The sequence below is a fragment of the Macrobrachium rosenbergii genome, chromosome 19, assembly GCF_040412425.1.
Source record: "Macrobrachium rosenbergii isolate ZJJX-2024 chromosome 19, ASM4041242v1, whole genome shotgun sequence".
NCBI classification, from domain to species: Eukaryota; Metazoa; Arthropoda; class Malacostraca; order Decapoda; family Palaemonidae; genus Macrobrachium; species Macrobrachium rosenbergii.
In genome coordinates this window covers 37,403,911-37,424,038 of record NC_089759.1, presented here as the reverse complement: position 1 = coordinate 37,424,038, position 20,128 = coordinate 37,403,911, and the positions used below count along the sequence as shown (strand labels likewise).

The following is a 20,128-nucleotide window of genomic DNA, read 5'->3' as shown; positions in this document are numbered from 1 at the left end:
CAACAGCTGAAAGTGCATGGCAGTTTGGGGACTGACTGCTGGATCTGAAAATGTCTGTCATACTGGGTATTGGCTGCTACACCCAGTACTGACAGAGTGCTCACAGCTTCTCCAAATGGCTCCCTCACCTTCCTGCAATTCCCTACAATTACCAGCTCCGAACCCTCCACCCCAACCCTTTCCAGCAGACCACAGCGTCCTTTAGTATTTCAACTTTATACAGAGTCAGGGTAATTGTTAGAAAGCATGTATTCTTTCGAATATCATATGGATGAGGGATTATCATTATCTTTACAGACCTGGGTTTTCATTGCAGGGATTGCAATCTCGAATTCATGAGAGGGTTTCTAGGAGTAGTTTGATATCAGACTAAGACAGAACTTAGAAGGCTAAGCTTAGAAGAGAGAGAGAGAGAGACTGAATTGTATTACAGCTTTCTAAGTTGTAATTTAACTCAATTTATATCTTAAGGTTATTTTCAAATATATTCTTTCAGTTTTTTATGCTTCAGGTTTTATTTTTGAACTATACTGATTAAGACAGAATTGTATCATAGCTTTTGTGAATATTATCTTACTAAAGCATAATTGTCACATCAGTTTAATATCTGGCATACGCATTTCAAATCTAATATCAGGCATATTTCTTGAAATTTATTGTCAGACATATTCTCTTCAGTTTCAATATCAGGCACGTATTCTCAAAATTTGACTTCAGGCATACTCTTGTGAGGCTTCAAGAAAAGTCAGAAGTGAAAGATTGATCCTTTATTGTTGTTGTTGTTTCAGATTTAGCTGGCCTTGTGCCAGCACGGGCTCTTGCTCCTAGACCAGCCCGTAACTCTATGTTGATGAGTCTGTGAGATGGGTAGGCTAGATGAAAACTTTATGATGATGCATGAAAGTGATTTTGAAGTGAAAAGATTTAACAGGCAAGGTTGCAACCTCTTTGAACCCTAAGGTACCCATCGGATGAGGACAAAAGTATGATAGCAGTGAGTGTTGGCTAGTGGGAGAGGCCAACAGATGGGGAAAAAAGAGAATTTGAGTAGTAGGCACAGGTCCTTTATTATGCAGTTGTTTCAGATTTAGCTGGCCTTGTGCCAGCACGGGCTCTTGCTCCTAGAGCAGCCCGTTACCTTTATTATTATTCTCGACAGGTTTATTATCCTCGACAGGTGTTTATAAGACAAGAAAGCGGGCGGAAAGGTAGCGGGCGACCTGAGGGCCCCCGCTGCGTCCATACACGCTTTGCGTTTTTTAGCAAGCATAAAAATACGTACAACATTTGTTACATGACATAGAAAAGATTGATATGCATATCGGCAGAGAGGCCGTACAATGACGCGTAAGATGAGGTACACAAAGAATCTGAAATAAAGACAGGTAAAATACACGACGTGATTAATGTACACCTGAAAGGAGAAACACGAGAAAAGAGAGACGCGATTTGTCGCTCTCACACTCTATCCGTATTTAATATCAGGCATATTCTCTTCAAAGTTAATATCAAGTTAGTAAATCACAAGGCACTTATTAATAAGCTTCTGAGTATTGGAGTGGGTTGTTATGTTTTAGAACTATTTCAAGGTTGCCTCACAGGTAGGCAGCAGCGAGTTTTTGCTGATGGGATCTTTAGCGAACCTAAACCTATTGTGTCTGGAGTTCCGTAGGGTAGAGTTCTTGGTCCATTGTTATTTTTCGTGTATACAAGTGATATACGGTTGTTGGCCTGGAAAACAAGATTGTTCAGGATGCAGAGATCCTTTGTTCCTCACACCATTGGACCGTGGAACAGTCTCCCCGAGGATATTTGCAAATGGAACCTCAAAAGTTCAAGCGAACACGGGATGCATTACTATTCTAAAGCAATTTCCCTGGGTGGCTATGAAATTAGAAGAGGAACGACATAAAGAAAAGAATCAAGTAGGAAGAAAAGAAATGGAAGATACAAAATAGTGAAAGAAACTTCGGAGAATTATTATGACCCGGATAAGAACAAAAAAATGCAGGAATTACTGAGAAAAGCAAATAACGATTCACGAAAAGGATAAAAGAAGACGTAAAAGTGGACAATAATAAAAAGAGCTGGGAAAATATAGACTTGATAAGAACAAACGAAAAATTCACAAGAATTTAATACCTATCTGCAATGCTCAGGGATCAAACAAAATCAAGAGGAAGCCAAAGAAGAATCAAGGCACATAACAGAAAACCACACATATAGAGGTAATGAGGATAAAGTTGACTTAATATGTAAAGAAAAGAATAGTATAGAAATGAGATAGCGGCATTCAAGAAATATGAAGAGAGAGAGAGAGCTATGATTCGTTTATAAAAAACTAAGAGAATAATAAAAGCCATGGAGAAGCCAGAAAATTTCGTCAGATCAAATTAAAAATTGCCTAAGGACCATAAAAGTAGTGAAAGCACCGGGACCAGACGAACTGAAAGTCCTGAATTCTTGAAGGCGCTAATGAAGAGTGCGGCTTGTCTAGAAATTTTCTGAAAATGTTGCTAAGATGAGACTCAGAAGCTTAAAAAGAGACAAAAAAGTTACTAAAAAAGTTAAAAAGACTTATTACAGACGATCAAAGACTAGTAACACTGGTAAACAAATCATATGAAATATTTATGATGACTATATAAGAGGAAGTTGTGAAACACTTCAGAAAAACTGAAGAGTATAGCGGAAGGAGGCGGATTATACGATATCTTTATCACACGTCACTATACAGAAGAGACTGATCGAAACAGAAAGCCCCTAACAATAGACTAATTGAACCAAACAAAAACTTCTTTTCAGTTTTCTTCTGAAGATGGAAAGAGAAACCCACAAGATTCCTGTGCATAACCTGTTTACTTGTATACTTGTAAAAGTAACATGTAAATATTTACAAGTAAACAAGTTATACACGGGAATCTTGTGGGTTTCTCTTTCCAGTAGACTAATTGCTATAGACCTCAGTAAAGCTTTTAACTCTGTAAAAAGGGAGGTATTAATAGAATATAGAATTTCAACAGGCAAAGATACAAGTGCAAACATACAGAAGGGTGACACAACAAATACTGACCTAGTCGGGGGTTTGGGTCAAGAAATGAAAATTACACGTAGAAGAAGACAAGGGTGCAAAGGATCAACATCACTGTTGAAGCTGATAATCGATAATAAAAAGAACAGAAGAGGAAGGAAAAGAATCTAATGAATGAGGAGAAAGAGGAACTTTATTCTTTGCTGATGATGTCTTCGTTATAATAGAAAGTACAGAGGATTCAGGACATAATATAAACCTTTTAATAGTACCTGTATTATGGAAAAAGCATGGATTAAATAAAGAAAAAAGTATCATTTTAATATAAAATACGAGACAAACACAAAACATATTCAGAAATTAGATTAGGTAGCCAAATAAACATACTCAAAACGCAAAAATGAAGGAAACGTTTGAAAAACCAGAAAAATTTGCAAAAGTAACATGCCCAGGCATAGGGAAGAGCAGCAACAATAATGAGTGGAAAAGTATTTTGGGTGGGTATTACGACTCGTTCCATTTTGTATGGTACTAAAGTAATACATCTGACGGAATTAGAAATTGACAAGTGAACTGAAAATGGGTATATGTGGGAAAATATTAGGGCCCATAAAAAATTACAGCTGTCATCACATTAAAGAGAGAGATGGGGGCGTCTTGTATGAAGACAAGGGTAGTCATTGGGAAACTTCAGTGTATAAATAGTTTGCTAAATGGCATGAGAATTGTTGAAAAAGATGACATGGGCATACAGTACAAGAAAGAGAATGGAAATGATGGTAAACCAAACTACATGACAAATACAGGAAATGACAAAGATAGAAATAAAATGCAAATCTATAACAGCGAGTTAATGACAACTGGAATAAATTGAATTTAAAATATACGTGAAAGGGAAAGAATATATTAAAGAACAAATATTCAACAGTGTCTTTGCATCAGCATTTTTTTCTGGGCAACAACTAAGACATAAAAATTGAACATCATAAACAGAGACGCAGGAGGAAATATCTCCTGCAATTTCTGTGAAACTGCACGAGAAGTTCTCGTTCAGTTTTTGTTCGTTTGCCAGGAATGCAGAAAATAAAGAAGTGAAGTTGCTGAAGTACAAAAATCATATGAAGAGGACACACTGAAACAGTAGAAAAAAAAGTCAAGAGAAAGTACAATAAGAAATAACCAAAGCTGGGAACACACCACGCGAAGCAACCGAGGCGCCGTTGCATACGCAACGCCTCAATCCTAACCTTGAACCTGAGAAGAGGAATTCATTTGCCTCGTCTGCCACTACCAGCTGACGTCCTGTCAATTTTAGTGACCACCAATTCAGCACGATGGCGTCGAAGAATTTAACTCACATCTTCATGATTATGCGGGATAAAGCAATCCAGCGGAGGAACATGTACAAGCGGGTAGAGGTAAGGGCCTCACTTTCCAGTTTTGAGCGAAGGTTGGTTGAGCCCGAAAGCCACAGCTTAGGTGCTGAGGCTGTGGCCCCTTGGCTTATTAAAGGGTCTTTGCAGCGTCCCTTCGGCCCCTAGCTGCAACTGCTTCCATTCCTCTTACTGTACCTCCGTTCAGGTCCTCTTTCTTCCGTCTTACTGTCCACCTCTCCTAACAGTTGGTTCGTAGTGCAGCTGCGAGGGTTTACCTCCTGTTACGCCTTTCAAACCTCTTTACTGTCAGTTTGCGTTTCAGCGCTGAATGGCCTTAGTTGCCCCAGTGCTTGGCATGTGTGCCCAAAATCTATATATAAAATAACCTTGGCTTAAGGAACAAAACCTGGACCCCTAGGGGGCTAGTGCCGAGGTTCGGCCCCTAGCTGCAACCCCTGGACCCCTAGAGGGCTAGTAGCCCTTCTTTGGCCGAGTCGGTTGAGCTTCAGACTGTCATTCGATGGGCCGGAGTTCAATTCCCATGGCTGGCTGATGAAGAGTTAGAAGAATTTATTTCTGGTGATAGAAATTCATTTCTCGCTATACTGTGGTTCGGATTCCACAATAAGCTGTAGGTCCCGTTGCTAAGTAACCAATTGGTTCTTAGCCACGTAAAATAAGTCTAATCCTTCGGGCCAGCCCTAGGAGAGCTGTTAATCAGCTCAGTGGTCTGGTAAAACTAAGGTATACTTACTTTTTTACCTAGAGGGCTAGTGCCGAGGTTTGGTCCCTAGCTGCAACCCCTTTCGTTCCTTTTACCTACTGTACCTCCGTTCGTGTCCACTTCCATCTTGCTTTCCAACTGCTTTGAGGTTTTCCTCCTGATATACTTTTCAAACCTCCTTTACTCTCAATTTTCCTTTCGGTGCCGAATGACCTCATAGGTCCCAGTGCTTGGCATCAGGCTTAAATCTCATATTCCATTCCAATTCCAAAACCTAGACAATCAGTCTGGTGGCGTAGGACGGTCAGGCTATCCTGACAAGGTATTATTTTATAAGTACCAATACAAAATATGAAATTGTAACCTACATTTGTTCCTACACGATATACAAACCGCCGGTCCTTTACATTAGGAATTGCTTTCAGCGAACAGCCATTAAACTTTCAAACAAGGTGGTTTGGCAATAAAATACCGTCCGGTAGGCTGGAGTCCTGCCGGTGACCGCCCTATAGTCTGAAGGCCCGATAGTCCGAGGGTCCGATAGTCCGAAAGTCAGAAGGCCCGATAGTCCGACGGACTGTAATCAGCCCCCCACCCCTCCATAGCTAATACGGCAAAATTGTAACCAGTAAACACCCATAAAAATACCAACATAACGTACCCTAGGGGTGTTTACTGGTTACAATTTTGCCGTGACAGCCATGGAGGCGGGGGGATTAATCAGGCGGGGGTGGGGGGCGCTTGCCTCGAATGCCGGCTTAGACCTACGACTATCGGACCTTCGGACTATCGGGCCTTCAGACTAACGGACTGTAATCGTCCTGCCTGCCCAGATGTAAACATTCCAGTTTGCTGTGCAGACTTGTTTTCCTTTGCTCTTTGCCTGATTGTTGTTAAGGTGTTTTTCCTGGTGGGATCTTTCTTGTTTTCCACTGTGTATATCTGTGTGTTTGATTTTGTATTTTGCAATGCTAACCCACGGATCTGATGATTCTTTGCGTAAGACCGTCAACCCCAGCGTGTGTGTCCTGGAGTTGGCAGCGAGGGGTGTAATAATAATAATTTTGATGTTGACCCTCATGTCCTTAGTACCTCTTCCAGGGGGCTTGACTGTAACCCTGATCTGACTTGTGACGAGTGTTGTTCTTGGTCACCGGTGCAGTGGGTGAAGTTTACCAGGGGGGAAACAGTATCGGAGGAAGGCCGCTGAGGCGTTGTCGGAAGGTTTTACGTCCCCGACAACGCCATTGGTAGCTGACCCTTCATCTCGTTTCTTTCTCCCAGTAAGCTTTCTTGTCTGGCTGTCTCTCCTTTGTCCTGTGATCTCTGCTGTCCGGGCCGCTGTTGCTGCTCCTCCTGCCCCGGCTGTCCCATTCGCTCCCGTTGCCACTCCTGGTTTTGCTGATGCTCCTGCCACCTGGGCTGCTCCTGTTGCTCCTGTAGCCCCGGCTGCTTCTGTGATGGCTGCTGCTCCCTCTTGGATGGGGCAACTCACCGCCAGCCTGAAGTGAGGTTCGTTAGCCGAAGAAGAAGGCTGCCCCCCCCCCCCACAAGAAGTCCCGCCCTGGGACTTCTAAGGTGCTACTTCCCTCTACAGGGTAAGCAGTGGGTTCTCTACTCAAATCTTCCCAACCTTCAAGTTCGGGAACCAATTCACATACCCTATTATTGGGGTCTTGCGTTTCAGGAGCCTTGGGCGCGTGGGCCCCGGTCTGTGCTCCCAATACCAGCTCTAAGAAGTCCGCTTCTAAGACTGGTACTGTCCCTGTTTCTTGCCGAGTTTCTTCAGATTCTCAGAAGGAGACTGCTCCCATTGATCGTCCTGCACACAGAACGAAGAACATTCGTGGTACTTCAAGGAACCTTTGGTGTTCTGTGAAATATCCCTCTCGATTCTTGTCTAAGAATGCCCTGGCATTCTTTCTGAGGAACTTGATTTCTTAAGCACATTCCATGGTGAGCGAAGACTCTCTCTCCTCTTGCATTAGATAAGAGCGGTCACTACGTCTTTGGCGTTTAAGTGCAATTTATCCCTCACGTCAGTTGTGCAAGAGACGTTTTGGAAGTGCAAGTTGGTGTTTGCATCACGTTACTTAAGGGATATTGAAACCAGTTATGATCAGTGCAGTACCTTGGGTCTGTTTTATGCGGCTGGCATGGTGTTGGGGGAGGAGACGTAGAAAGTAATGTAGTTTCATAAATCTCTTCACCTTGCTTAGGGTGTTGAGTTTTTTGGGGAGCCTGGGAGTACTACATACTTGGAGTACCCTCCAGTCTTCTGGTTTTAATGGTGGGGTATTGGTGTTTTTAATTTGGTTTTTTGGTGGTTATGGTGACTATTTGCTCTGGTTATTTTGTGTGGTACTACACCCTGGGTAGGGGCATCTTGTTTTACTTTGCTAGCCCTCGGAAATAAGTCCATCGCTACAAAGCACCCACTGTAGTAGTAGGCCCTCAAGGCTTTACCACCTCGCCTCTACTGATAAGATGAGTGCCAACCAGAGGCAGTATTTTCCTGTAGCAGCTCTCTTATCAGGTAAGGTTCAACAGCGTTGATTCAATGTTAGCAAATTTCTATTCTCAAACTCATTACTATTAATGTTTTGGGGTAGATATGTCCAGCCTTCACACCTCCATGCAATGTGGGAATCAGCTATGTAATTACTGGTTAAGTTACTTATATAAAAATGACATTTTATAATAAAATAAAGATTTTATATATACTTACCCAGTAATTACATGATCAGAGCCCGCCCGCCTCCCCTTTCTTGGACATAAGGGGATAAACAAATTGAAGCTCTTTGCTATGTTGTACCTCTTCTTACACCCAAAAGTGGGTGGGGGATGTCGCCATAACCAGAACAAACTAGCGAGACCCACAATTTCAAAATTTTAAGCAGCCGGTTAAAAGAAACTAATAGCTATGTAATTGTTGGGTAAGTATATATCAAACTTTATTTTATTATAAAAATGTCATTTTTCCTAACTATACAAACCTGAGGTCCACTACAGTTTTTTGCCCACATGCCAGCCCTCAATCTGACACCTGGGCCGAAAGGCAAATTGGAATGTTTACATCCGGGCAGGCTCGACTCTCGCCCACTGGAGGTTAGTTAACTGCCTAACCACCTTGTTCGAAAGTTTAATGGCCGTTCCAGCTTCGCTGAAAGTAATTCCTTATGTAAAGGACCTCAGGTTTGTATAGTTAGGAAAAATACGAATTTTAAAGTTTGTCATATTTATTGTCTACCCATTTGACAATTTTTCAAGGAAAAACCTAGTGTGTTTCACTACCCATGACATTACTTGAGCCTTAGCATCTGATTCACATAACCTGAGTGCTAACCTGGGTCCATTGGACTGTTGCAATTTGGTCACAGTGTGATTGAGGGGTTCATGATGAAGTGAATTGTATTTAGAATATAAAACACCATCAATACCCATCTCCAATCTCCTTGTTACTCACCAGTTTGACTCGAACCTGCACAGATTATGAAGAGGGTAACATGTATTTACTGTAAGTTCACAAGTTGCATGTGTCAGTGAACACTTCTGTTTGAATGAGAAAAGATGGTGTCCATTCAGTGACATCTGAGATTGTGAATGTTGTTACAATATGGTTGATAAATTTATTTGAGAAGATCCATTCTTTGTTTAGAAATTTAATTTTGCCTTGATATGAGTGCAGTACTCATCATGTGCTCATTCCAGCAAATGTTGTATACTTTTGTTTGTGAATTAAAGTTATGAATTGTGAGAATATTATTGTCACGTAACATTTCAAGCAAGTGGTGTACTAATATTGTTTTTTTCATTTATACCCTTTTCAATGAAGACCTACTCAGATCAAGATGCCTTGGTGTACAGTGAAGAGATGGAGAATGGTATCAGCATGCCAGGCGATAGCCACCTCCCTGATTGGGCTGGCCAGGTTGAGGAAGTTCAGTATAATATCATAACATTGAGGGAGAAAACTAAACGACTGGCAGCTCTTCAGAGTAACTTGGTCAGACGTCCCTCTCTTGATGACAACACAGAGGAAGAACGCCAGTTGACAGCTCTAAACAACGAAATAAGACGGGTAAGTTGTCTGCGTAACAGTGAACATGGAAACACTAGTCTACAAAAATGTAAGGGGTCAACTAAATTTAAAGTCAGTGTAGAATAATACAAAGGTACCAGAAGATATACTGTATCATTTTGGATGAATCTTTCCCACTGTTGAAGATAGTTTACATCTTTGTGCCAGCTAGGTTTGTTTGGCACTCAAGAAGAATGCTTGGTTGACCCGGATGGACTGTCTACTTCACCTGTTCTCCATTAGGTGGGTCTCAAATGTTTTAGTCCCCATTAGGAGCTAGTGCATCAGAGCACTTCACACGTTTCACAGTAGGCATAACTTAAGGTTCTTCGCAGTATCGCTTCACCCCCTAGCTGCAACCCCTTTTCTTACTTTACCTCTGTTTCTATTATCTTTATCCCATCTACTGTCCACCCTATCCTAACAATTGTTTCATAGTGCAACTGTGAGGTTTTTCTCCTGTTGCACCTTTAAGGCCTTCTTTACTGTTTCCCTGTCATCACTGAATGACCTTGTAGGTCCCTGCGATTGGCCTTTGACTTAAATTTTATATTCCAGTCCCAAATGTATTAGTTCTTGCCAGAATTCTTGCCATCTTAGTGATAGGTGTTGCTGGGTTTGGGATTTTAGCTGTTGTGCTGTTTTATAGCATTGTGACCGTTTTTGCTTTGTTGAATAGGGATGTACTCAGCTAGAAGTAGTAAAAATAAGATGATTAGTTTCTCTTGCAACATCTTCTGTGTAAGGATTTAAGAGATAGGTACCGTACTCTATTTGTGTCAATTGTAGGGATCAGGAGTGTGAGACCTTAATTTCCAGTGTGAGGAATGTAGCTATCTAGTGGTCTAACAGTGATAAAGAAATTCCTTAGTTATAGGAAGGCAAGGCAAGTGGATAGGTTAAGAAGGCTACTGATTAGAGTAGGGTATAGGCTGTTAACTTCCCTTTGATTGCCTCACGTGTTCCTTCTTTTTCTTCCGACTCTCCCCTTTCTCATCTGTCAGTTCCACTTCCAGATACCCATACTGTATCTCTGCCTCCTGCTTCCCTTTTAGTTCGGGAAAAGTGACTGGATAAATTACAACAGGATGTTAGTCTGATTTTAGATTCAATTAGGTTCAATTAAGGGCTCGGCTTTGGCTCTGCGGAATGGACCATTGTTGGGCTCTGCCTCTCTCTTCTCTTGAGAAAAGATAGATGCTGCAGTGAATAAGTGTCACATCGAGGACAGCAATCGACTTGTCCACCAGGTAGTGACGAAGTGTGTCTCTACGGCCCGATCTTCGGGTCTGGCTAGCAGTTCCTCAGGCCCTAAGAAGTCCCAGGCTTCAAAGGGCACTCGAGGAACCACCCAGCCTCCTTCTGCCTCTGCCAAGAAAGGTGTGCAGTTGCGCCTTTCCTCCACCTTTCCAGCCCAATAAAGGGAAGGGAGGCAAGGGAAAGAAGGAAAACGCTGGGGTCGGTGTTCCCCTCCACAAGCTGCCGTTGGTGGGGGGTTGCCTGTTGAGCCGTTGAGCAAATGGCAGCGATATGGAGCTGAGACCTTGGTAGTAGGTGTCCTTTGGAAGGGCTATCTACTTTCCTTCAAGTATTGACCACCCCTCACCAACTCTCCAGTCCGCTTCTGCTCATACGTACTCGGCTCGCCAAAGGATCTCACTCTCCGGGAAGAGATCGCAGTTATGCTGAGAAAACGCGCTGTAGAAGTCATGACAGGTCGGTCCCCAGGCTTTTACAGCTGAATCTTTCTCATGGAGAAAGAATCAGAGGGGTGGTGGCCAGTCAACGATCTCTCTCCCCGAGCCGATTTGTTTGCCAGACTTGGTGGACGTGAAGGATGCTTATTTCCAAATACTCGCCCATCAGTCCTCCCGCAAGTACCTTCGCTTTGTCCTCGAGGGAACGGTGTTCCAGTTCAGGGCACTTTGTTTCGGGCTCTCGGCTGCTCCCCAGGTGTTCGCGTGAGTGCTCACCCTTGTGTCAGCTTGGGCCCATTCATTTGGGATACGCCAGTTGAAGTATCTCGACAATTGGCTAGTCTCGGCAAAGTCTTGTCTGCAGTTTCTCCAAGACAGGGATAAAATTAAATGGCCATTCCAGCTTCGCTGGAAGTAATTTCTTATGTAAAGGACTTCAGGTTTGTATAGTTAGGAAAAATACAAATTACTTTAAAAATTTGTCATTTTGTGTGAAAACCAATTAATTTTGTTTTTAAAAAATTTTAATTTTTTCCAATTACAGACATTGGAACGTTGTCATACACTCATGATACAAATTAGACATTGCAGTAGCAGGGGACGAGAGGAGACGTTGAAGCGGAACGTTATCCGTGCATTAGGCTTTGCATTGCAAGAGGTGAAAAATGAATTCCTAACAACATGTTCAGCCTTCACAACATGTAAGTGTTCTTGGTTTACAACCATTTTCATCTTTTGTTTCTAGAGTCTTTTGTTGTTTCAGTGGATTATGTGAACAAGGCTCTTCATTTTAAACAGACTATTTTTTGTGTGTCACTGAGTGTTTGGGAGAAAAAATATCCTTTCTCGATTAATGGATGATGTTGTATTAACTCCTCTATTTGCCATAGAAATAAGCAACTGTTAAGGGTTACATCTACTAACATTTCATAGAATTAAACAACTGCTAGGGCTACTGCGTAGATGACTTATGAGATTTGGCATCTGAAATGTCCCATTTCTCTCTTTACCAAGATATTCATAATCACATTATGATTGTAATTATAACATTTATCCTCTATTTAAAGCCATTTTTGTATGTTTCATATATATTGAATGGCATAAGTACTGAGCCAAAAGTTCCAGATTTCATTGGGAACGGCATTAGCCACTGAGATTTTAGGAGTCTTAAGTTTTTTCGTTTTTTATTGTCACTCAGATCCTAGATATTTAATTGTGTCCAGTTATCATTTTTTCTGAAAAATGTAAATGGAGTTACTTGAGATACAACAAAATTTTATTTTTATTATTATTATTATTACAGTATTATTATTATTATTATTATTATTGTTATTATTATTATTATTTATTGTTATTATTATTATTATTATTATTATTATGATGATGATGACTATTATTATTATTAGATATGCACAAATACCTTAACAGTATAGATTAGGAAACTATGAAAGTGATGCATTGTTCTGTAAATTGTAATGACAGCTACATTGCCCAGTACAAAATTCTTTTATTCCTTCACTCTTAGAATGTGGTCTGCTTGGCAATATTGTTGATGCTAGGGTCCTAGTGTCCTGTCATCTCCTGAATTGACGGTGCTGGTGCACGGGTTTGCAGTAGTACACTCAGCACAGCGGTCAACTAGACACATTCCAGGATGATGGATGTATGACAGACAAGTTTGGTTTCACATCCATGATTCAAGTCTTGGGCTTACAACTTTCTGTTGTTTTGCCTGATTCGTCTGGAGATCAACAATACCTCCAAACTGAGTTCCGACAACTTGTTTTTGGTTCCTGCTCAGTCAAGAAGCGGTGTCTAGGAGCTCCAGTTGATCCACAACTCAAGGAGAGAATATTATGTGGATCGTAAGACAGTTTCAGGAGTCTCAGTGCCTGAATAGACACTCCTTTGATAGCTATGACGCCAAGGTAGTGCCATGGTTACACTATCCTCCTCCAGAGATTTTTCATTCTTTGGAACATTGTCCAGGATGGCAGACTCCTACACTTCCTTTCTTGGAACTTAAGCACAGTTCTTTTTAGACTTTCAAGAGTCCTCAGTGTGATGGCTACGACACCACGGCAGTGCCATGGTCAACAAAAGGTCCTAGTGTCCTTTCATCTGCTCTGTTGCAGTGCAAGTACACGAGCAGACAAGAACATTCATTGCAGTGGCCAACCATACATCCCAAGCAAGATGGTTGTAATTACAACATTTATTTGCTGAAGTCAGGAGATAGAGACAGTTCATCTTAGCACCTTGACTTTCGGAAATTCATGCAGCCTCTGAAGAAGCTGGATTGTAGTCCTTCTTTCTCAGCTTACTGAAATGGGTGCTGTTCTGTTCTGTCTTGAGGGACAGGTTGCATCTCGCCTAAGGTGTGTGGCTGCAAGGAGTAGGTGTGTGTGGAACTGGCCTCCTCCCTTTTCCCTGTCTTCCTTCCTCTTCCAGTGGCCATATGAACAGTGAACGAGCCATAATCTAGCTCTATTTGGATTGGTAGATGCAAATCCTTCCCTCTCTCTAGCAAGGGGAGAGAAGAACTGACTATGAGCAAACCAGTTGGTTATTCTTAGCTTTATAGTCTCCAACGCTGGGGGTTCATCCAAACCTTTTTGAATCAAGGATATTTCATTCTTTTAATTCAAAATGTCCAGAAGTCTGACAATTGCACATCTCTCTTGTTCAATAGATCAGAGGTATGGTTTCCTTCCTTTGCTCTTTGAGGACCAGGAAGAGAGTACCCAGGCGAGCTGAGCTACCAGTCAGTTCAGAGATTTACTCGGAATCCTCCTTCCAAAATTAAGTTTCCCATATTTAAAGACCGAGGGTTTGGATTCACGTAGGAACAAATGACAAATTTTTAAAGTAATTTGTATTTTTCCTAACGTACAAACCTGAAGTCTCTGCATTAAGGGCCCACCTCTTACCACCCCTCATCCCCTTACTTGGGCCAAAAGGTAAACTGCGTAGAACCAAATGCACTCCGACTTGGTGTGGTACTTTTGCCCCTACCATCGGTAACTGTCACCATTACCACCTTGCAAAAGTTTAACGGCTGGATTTCCAGCTGTCCTGGAGGTAAATCCTATAATAAAGACCTCAGGTTTGTATAGGTAGGAAAAATACAAATTACCTTAAAATTTGTCTTATTTTCACTCTTGGTCCCACAAGTTTTTATGTATTGTAGTCAGCCCATCATTGAATGGTTATCCAGCTGGTTTTACTAAATGATGTTTTCATGGTCCTGATGTGCTTGTGGAATATTAAATTTGAAGTTTGTACAGAAACTTAAAATTCTAAACAAAAATAGTGGAAATTGTTATGCCTAATTGTGAAAGTACTATTTTAATTTGTAAATTATACTACAGCAGCTGAAAAAGAAGTACGTACATGGAGTGGAACTAGAACATTTTATTTGTATATTACAATATGATTCACCAAAACTAAAATGAATGCCTGGTCCTCCACAGGTAGTGGATAGTGATTATAGTATATTTTACAATTTTATTTTCAGCAATGAAAAATATAAAGAAAACCAGTTCATTTGTTCATGATGGTGGAGGTGACTATGACAGTGACTATGGAACCTTTGAGGGTGGTGCAACGATGAAACAGAATCAGTAAGTTGTAGTTGATTTTCAGTGTATTTTTAAACATTGTCTGATCTCACTACCATGCAGTGTACAGGTGCTCTAAAATATGCGATTATGAACTAGCTGACATTTTAGCTAAATTTGTCAAAGTTATGAATTTCACAACAAATTCCTCACTTGAAATTAGCCTTTAAATGTGCACAAAATTGTTCCAGATGTTTCAACAAATCATAAAATAAAGAAAACAACATTCAGGTAGTAGTCCTGTGTATATATGGAGATTCCAGGGTCTAAGCAGCTCAAATAGCTAAAAAAGTCATTATTCCTTACAACTTTTTCTGGTCCTGAAAATACCTTATTTGTTTGCAATTTGTGCCCTTGTTTCCAGTGATCTTATGTACCTCACCTCTTCTTACTTTTCCAAGTAATTTTGTGTATCTAGCTCACGTGGTAGATGATTTGTAATTATTTCTTTGCTTTTCCAAAAATGTAGGTGGAAAAACAGCTGAATGGGATGGTTTCTCCTCTGGTATGAGTGGAAATTTGTTGAGAATTTTGTGTAAGTAGGCCTAGTTAGAAGAATAAATTTTATGGTTTTGCATCTTTCCTCGAGTTAAGTCTGGAATAGTAAAACTTTGCTCGCCAGGATTAATTGGGACTAGACCCTGTCTGAATAGGCCACTAAATTTCCTATAAGGTTTATCTCTTGTAAATGAGTGTGCTGTGATGAAGTCACATTACTTCAACATGGAACTTTATTCCATGTTGCAGCTGTGAGATGTGCAAGAGGCCTCTCGAACTCTGGGAGACATTTCACTTGGTTTGACTTAAAATGTCTCTGGTGTAATCTTCTTATTCTCCTTATTTTATCAACCTTGTCCATATTTTATTATCATTCTCTCTTCTTACTGTCCAACCTCTCAAACAATCAACTCACAGTGAAACTGCAGGGTATTCCCTCAGTTTTGAAATTATGTTGACAACCCTGGTACTTTTTAGATCATCCCCTTAGGTTAGGTGTGAGGGCAAGGAAACATTGCTTTTGGTTTGACTCAAAATGTCTCTGTAATCTATTTCATAATCTGATTAGTTTTTTCACTCTTCTTCATATTTTATTGTTTTCCTGTCATACTGTTCAGCCTCTCAAACAATCAACCCACGGTGAAACTGCAGGGTATTCCGTCAGTTTTGGAGTTTTTATGACATTCTTGGCACTTTTTGGACCATCCAGTTAAGTTAGGTAAAAGTTTGCTAATCACCTACCCTATCCTCATTTAGGAAGTTCTGGTATGCTGGAGTTGTACTTGTTTTGTATTGTTGGTGGAGCACATCAGGTACAGCTGCACAGACGAGGGCGTGAAATGCCCAGCGGTCGGTGGATGGTCAATTCTTGTGTGTTGATTCCACTCATATTTTTCTGATACTTGTAGCTGTGCTAGTTACATATGACATGGAACAAAACTAAAGAGGACAATTTGGGCTGTGAAATCTTCTTCTCATTTCTGAGGCTCTTTATATGTAAATGGTCAAATTCCAGAAATTTCAGACCTTACAGAGACTTCGCCCATCAGTGTGTCAGCGTTGTTGCGTGCATGTATACATACACATACGTATCACATTAAGGTAAACTACAGTACGCACCTGCTATGCATTTGCTCACCTTTTCTCTTTCAATCTTTGGGTATCACAAATCAACTTTTGCAATTACAAATCATTGGTTGAAATCTTGGGTAAGTAAGTAATGCAGTATGTTTACTGATAAACACAGTTCTTTAAAAAGTAAAACACAGGTTATAAAATGCAAAAATATAAACAATGTAACCCTTAACCAAGTCTAACTGTGAATAACGAAACTGTTCATTACTGAGGCAAAACCATGCATAAAGAGAGTAAATAAAAAACAGATGGACTTCTCAAAACTTTAAACAAGAAAAACCATCTCACATGTAAGTAGGTAGAGGTACATATAGAAAACTCAGTCAGCTGAACAAGAGCAGAACTAACTTCAGGAAATGAGCTAGCTGTCTTGACACTCATTGCCCAGTTGACTGACACCAAATTAACCAAACTAGAAAGGAATGGAGAATACAAATCTAAAAAAATTAATACTGACCAAACTGACCAAAGCAACGGCAGTGCTGTACTATGAAATAAACCCAAAAAAGTAGCTACTGTTTGGTAAGGTGGACAAACCTCAAAAGGTGGCAGTTAGAACATCCACATGACCAAAGTAGTGCTCATTCATTTAATACTTAGAAAAGAAAAGCGGACACTACATGAAAAGTAAATGTAGATGAAGAATTACAAGTGCTTAAGGAAATTAGAAAGATCTTTGGAATTCTGTTAGCTATTAGCAGCTGTGCATCATACTACTGAATTCCCCTATGTAAAAATTCTTTCATTTCAGGGCTTGACTTTGTTAACTTTTATTTCAGAGCTTGGACTCAGGAACAGCTTATGTTTTTAGCTGACAACACAGTTCAAGTTCAAGAACGAGACAGGGCTGTACACCACATCCTTCAGTCTACAATGCAACTTAATCAACTTTTCCGAGATGTAGCACAGTTAGTTTCAGAGCAGGTAGGTTTCAGTTTTAGTTTAAGGTGAGAATATTTCAAAATAAATGATAATTTTGTTGCTCTAAATGACAAGAAATTAAACAGGTTTTACAGAGAAGTTAATAGGATTTAGGTATACAGTATTCTCCAGAAAATAATGTTGACAGACTGTACGATATTTCTGAATGTGACTTTCAGTTGACTACTATTATAGCCTTTGATGTGAGGAACTTTCCCAGTGCCAAGGAGTAAACTGGCTAGTAACTAGGCTGCTTTCATTCTATGATGATTGTTTTACGGTCATTCACAACCATGTGCCCATTGTACTTTGCATCCAGCCTCTATTCATATACCTGACTATTGTTAATGAAGTTGTAATGGGCTCTTGATTCACTAGAAACAACAGACTTCTGGAGTTTCATGCATTTAAAACCATCATTCATCTGTATTTGGATTAAAGTAATTGTGCCTTTATTCTCTCACAGGGTACAGTGTTGGATAGAATAGATTTCAATGTAGAACATGCTGCCATCAAAGTGGAAGATGGAGCCAAGCAACTACGAAAAGCAGAGCAACATCAGCGCAAAAATCGCAACATGAAATGCATTGTCGGGTTGGCAGTAACCATAATAGTTTTGATAATTATCCTTGTTCTGGTCAAAACATAACAGTGATCAGGTCTTTTAGGTTTTTATCTTTTAAACTGTCACATTGCTATATTTATTTTATTTTGTACAGTTCAGCTATTTCACCAAATATAATCGGTAAATTAGTACAGTATATGTTATATACATGCTATAATGTTTAAGCCTATTTATATCCAGAGTTCAGTACAGTAGTATTAAGAGAAATATTTTAACTATTTTTGTATAATTGATTCAAATAATGTAGATCTGAATTGAAATTAATCACTTTCCATCAGTTACTTAAAAGATTTATGCAGCTGCTCCAAGGGGAGGCATTGTTGAAAGTCTGCATTCCTACCACCACAACCATAAATGTAAGTTCGACTACAGATGAAAGTATTCACGAATACTTCATTAGTGAAATTTACTATTTTAGTATATAGCTTTTCATTCCATATTTTTTCACTTTTAGTCTTCTCATTGTCAAGTGTTGATAGTTGTTCATATGTTGTGAATACTGTATATTGTATTCTATTATTAAAGTAATTATGTGCAGAAGTGTGTACTAGTTTTTTTCAGAGCTACTTTCAAATGTTTTAAATTTGCCTAGTAAGTTACAGGAAACAAAGCACCAGGAGATGTGTAAAATACTTTGAATGAATTGATGAAACTTGGGACGTAGGTTAATGAACTTCTTGACAGTACTGAATTCAATTCTTAAGAAATTATCTTCAAACCTATGGTTTTTAATCTGCATAAACAAAATTACTGTGCTCATAAATAAACCTGTGGTGGTAAAGAGCACAATTAAAAAATAGCTGTTTTAGGCAGATTTATTTCTCCTCGAATAATTAATGCTGTCGTAAAAAACCCTAAGCTTTTGTTTTTCAGGTGGTTTTGTTGCTTTAACATTTTCCTCTCTCAAGAACTTTTGTCCATCATACTGATGCAAACATGGAAATGATATATTGGCATATGAATTTTTTATGCAATGACATTCATCCGTAAGTAATACAAAAGTTATTTAGATTACCAAAGTTTCTGAGAAGGGTTTCATCAGCAAAAGAGAGCTCTGGGCAGTATGACAATATGCACTGCTTGATGCTCACAGGCAATCAGGCAGCACTACTCACCACCCTTTTAAATCCCAGCTCCTGGAGATGAGATAAAAAACAATTACTGTACTACTTTTAAGTCCTTCATTTTTAGCTTAGTTTCAGGGGGTTGCACTGTATGCAAAATGTGTCACAATGTGTGCATGTATGGCCTCCACAATGCAATTTAGGCTTTCAACTTACAATATACTATGATAGTTTATAACACAGCTGCTCCAGGACAGAGAATGCCTCCTCTCACTTTGTCATCTGGGGATTACAGTACAACAAATTAGGAGAAAGGAGATCTCAAGCCCAAGCAGCAGTCAAAGTACCTAGGCATGATGATAGACATGGTAGCAATAAATTTTTCTATAGGTTTCTCATGTCCTCAACCTCAGGCCCATCCATCAACACTCAGTTCAGTGGCATCTGAAGCAGCGATCTTTCCTTTCTTCTTATAACCCTTAGCCAAGAAGTGAGAGAGGACGTAACTTGGTTGGAAGACAAGAATCTCTTGATGGTAGTTCCTTTGAACTCTCCACCAGAGATATTTTTGTTTTCAGATGCTTCAAAGGAAATGCAGGGCACATACCTACTGGACCTAGTCTCTTCAGAAATGTGAACAGGAGACATCTTCATTTGCACATCAGTGACTTGGAAATGCATGGAGTGTTGCTGGCTTTGCAAGCAATTCAGGCCCATGAGCTGGGCTACTTCAGAGTCGTAATGAGCGTCAACATGACTCTAGTGACATGTTAACAAGCCTTGGTTGTGTTCTCCTTCCACTGCTGTGTGTTGGTGAGGCCAGTGCATGAGCGGGCAGGTCACAAGGTACATCCCGGGCGGGAGGAATATAATAGCAGTTGGCAGGGGCAGGCAGTGGGGTCAGAGTGGTTCTACAACTCTGCATGGCAGAATGACTTTTTAAGGTTTGGGAAACACCCATAATTGCCTTGTTTGCTATGCGGCTAAACAGAAAGCTCCTTGTGGTCTGCTCTAATATTCCAAACCACTTGGTCTAATCTAGTTTCACTGAGATGAATTCCTCTCAGTTCCTGAGATGAAAGGGTGTATCGGCCTTGAGCCTGGTTTTCCAACTGAAGGGTATGGATATCTCCTCCTCACCCAAGTTATCCTTGCTTATAAGGAACTTCAAATAGTCATGCCTACCTTGCGTCTGCAGCAAAAGTGAGGACAGTGTATTGGCAGGCTGTTCACTATATAATGACATATTTTTCTTTGAAAACCTCACAAGCATCCCTACCTGTTTTTCCATTAATTATATTTGAATTGAAAATTGGATCGAGTACACAGAACTGAGTTGCCTTTGTAGATTAACTCC

The 20,128-nt window shown here is 40.2% G+C and overlaps 1 protein-coding gene across 1 annotated transcript; it reads left to right on the top strand.

Annotated features, from left to right (window-relative positions):
- Positions 1–4,244: 4,244 nt before the first annotated feature.
- Syx16 (syntaxin 16) lies at positions 4,245–18,250 on the top strand. Its single transcript, XM_067121684.1, has 6 exons — positions 4,245–4,449; positions 8,967–9,212; positions 11,454–11,610; positions 14,427–14,532; positions 16,941–17,085; positions 17,549–18,250. The coding sequence occupies exons 1-6, from the start codon at positions 4,366–4,368 to the stop codon at positions 17,729–17,731; spliced, it is 921 nt and encodes a 306-aa protein (XP_066977785.1). The 5' UTR covers positions 4,245–4,365; the 3' UTR covers positions 17,732–18,250.
- The last annotated feature ends 1,878 nt before the right edge of the window (positions 18,251–20,128 follow it).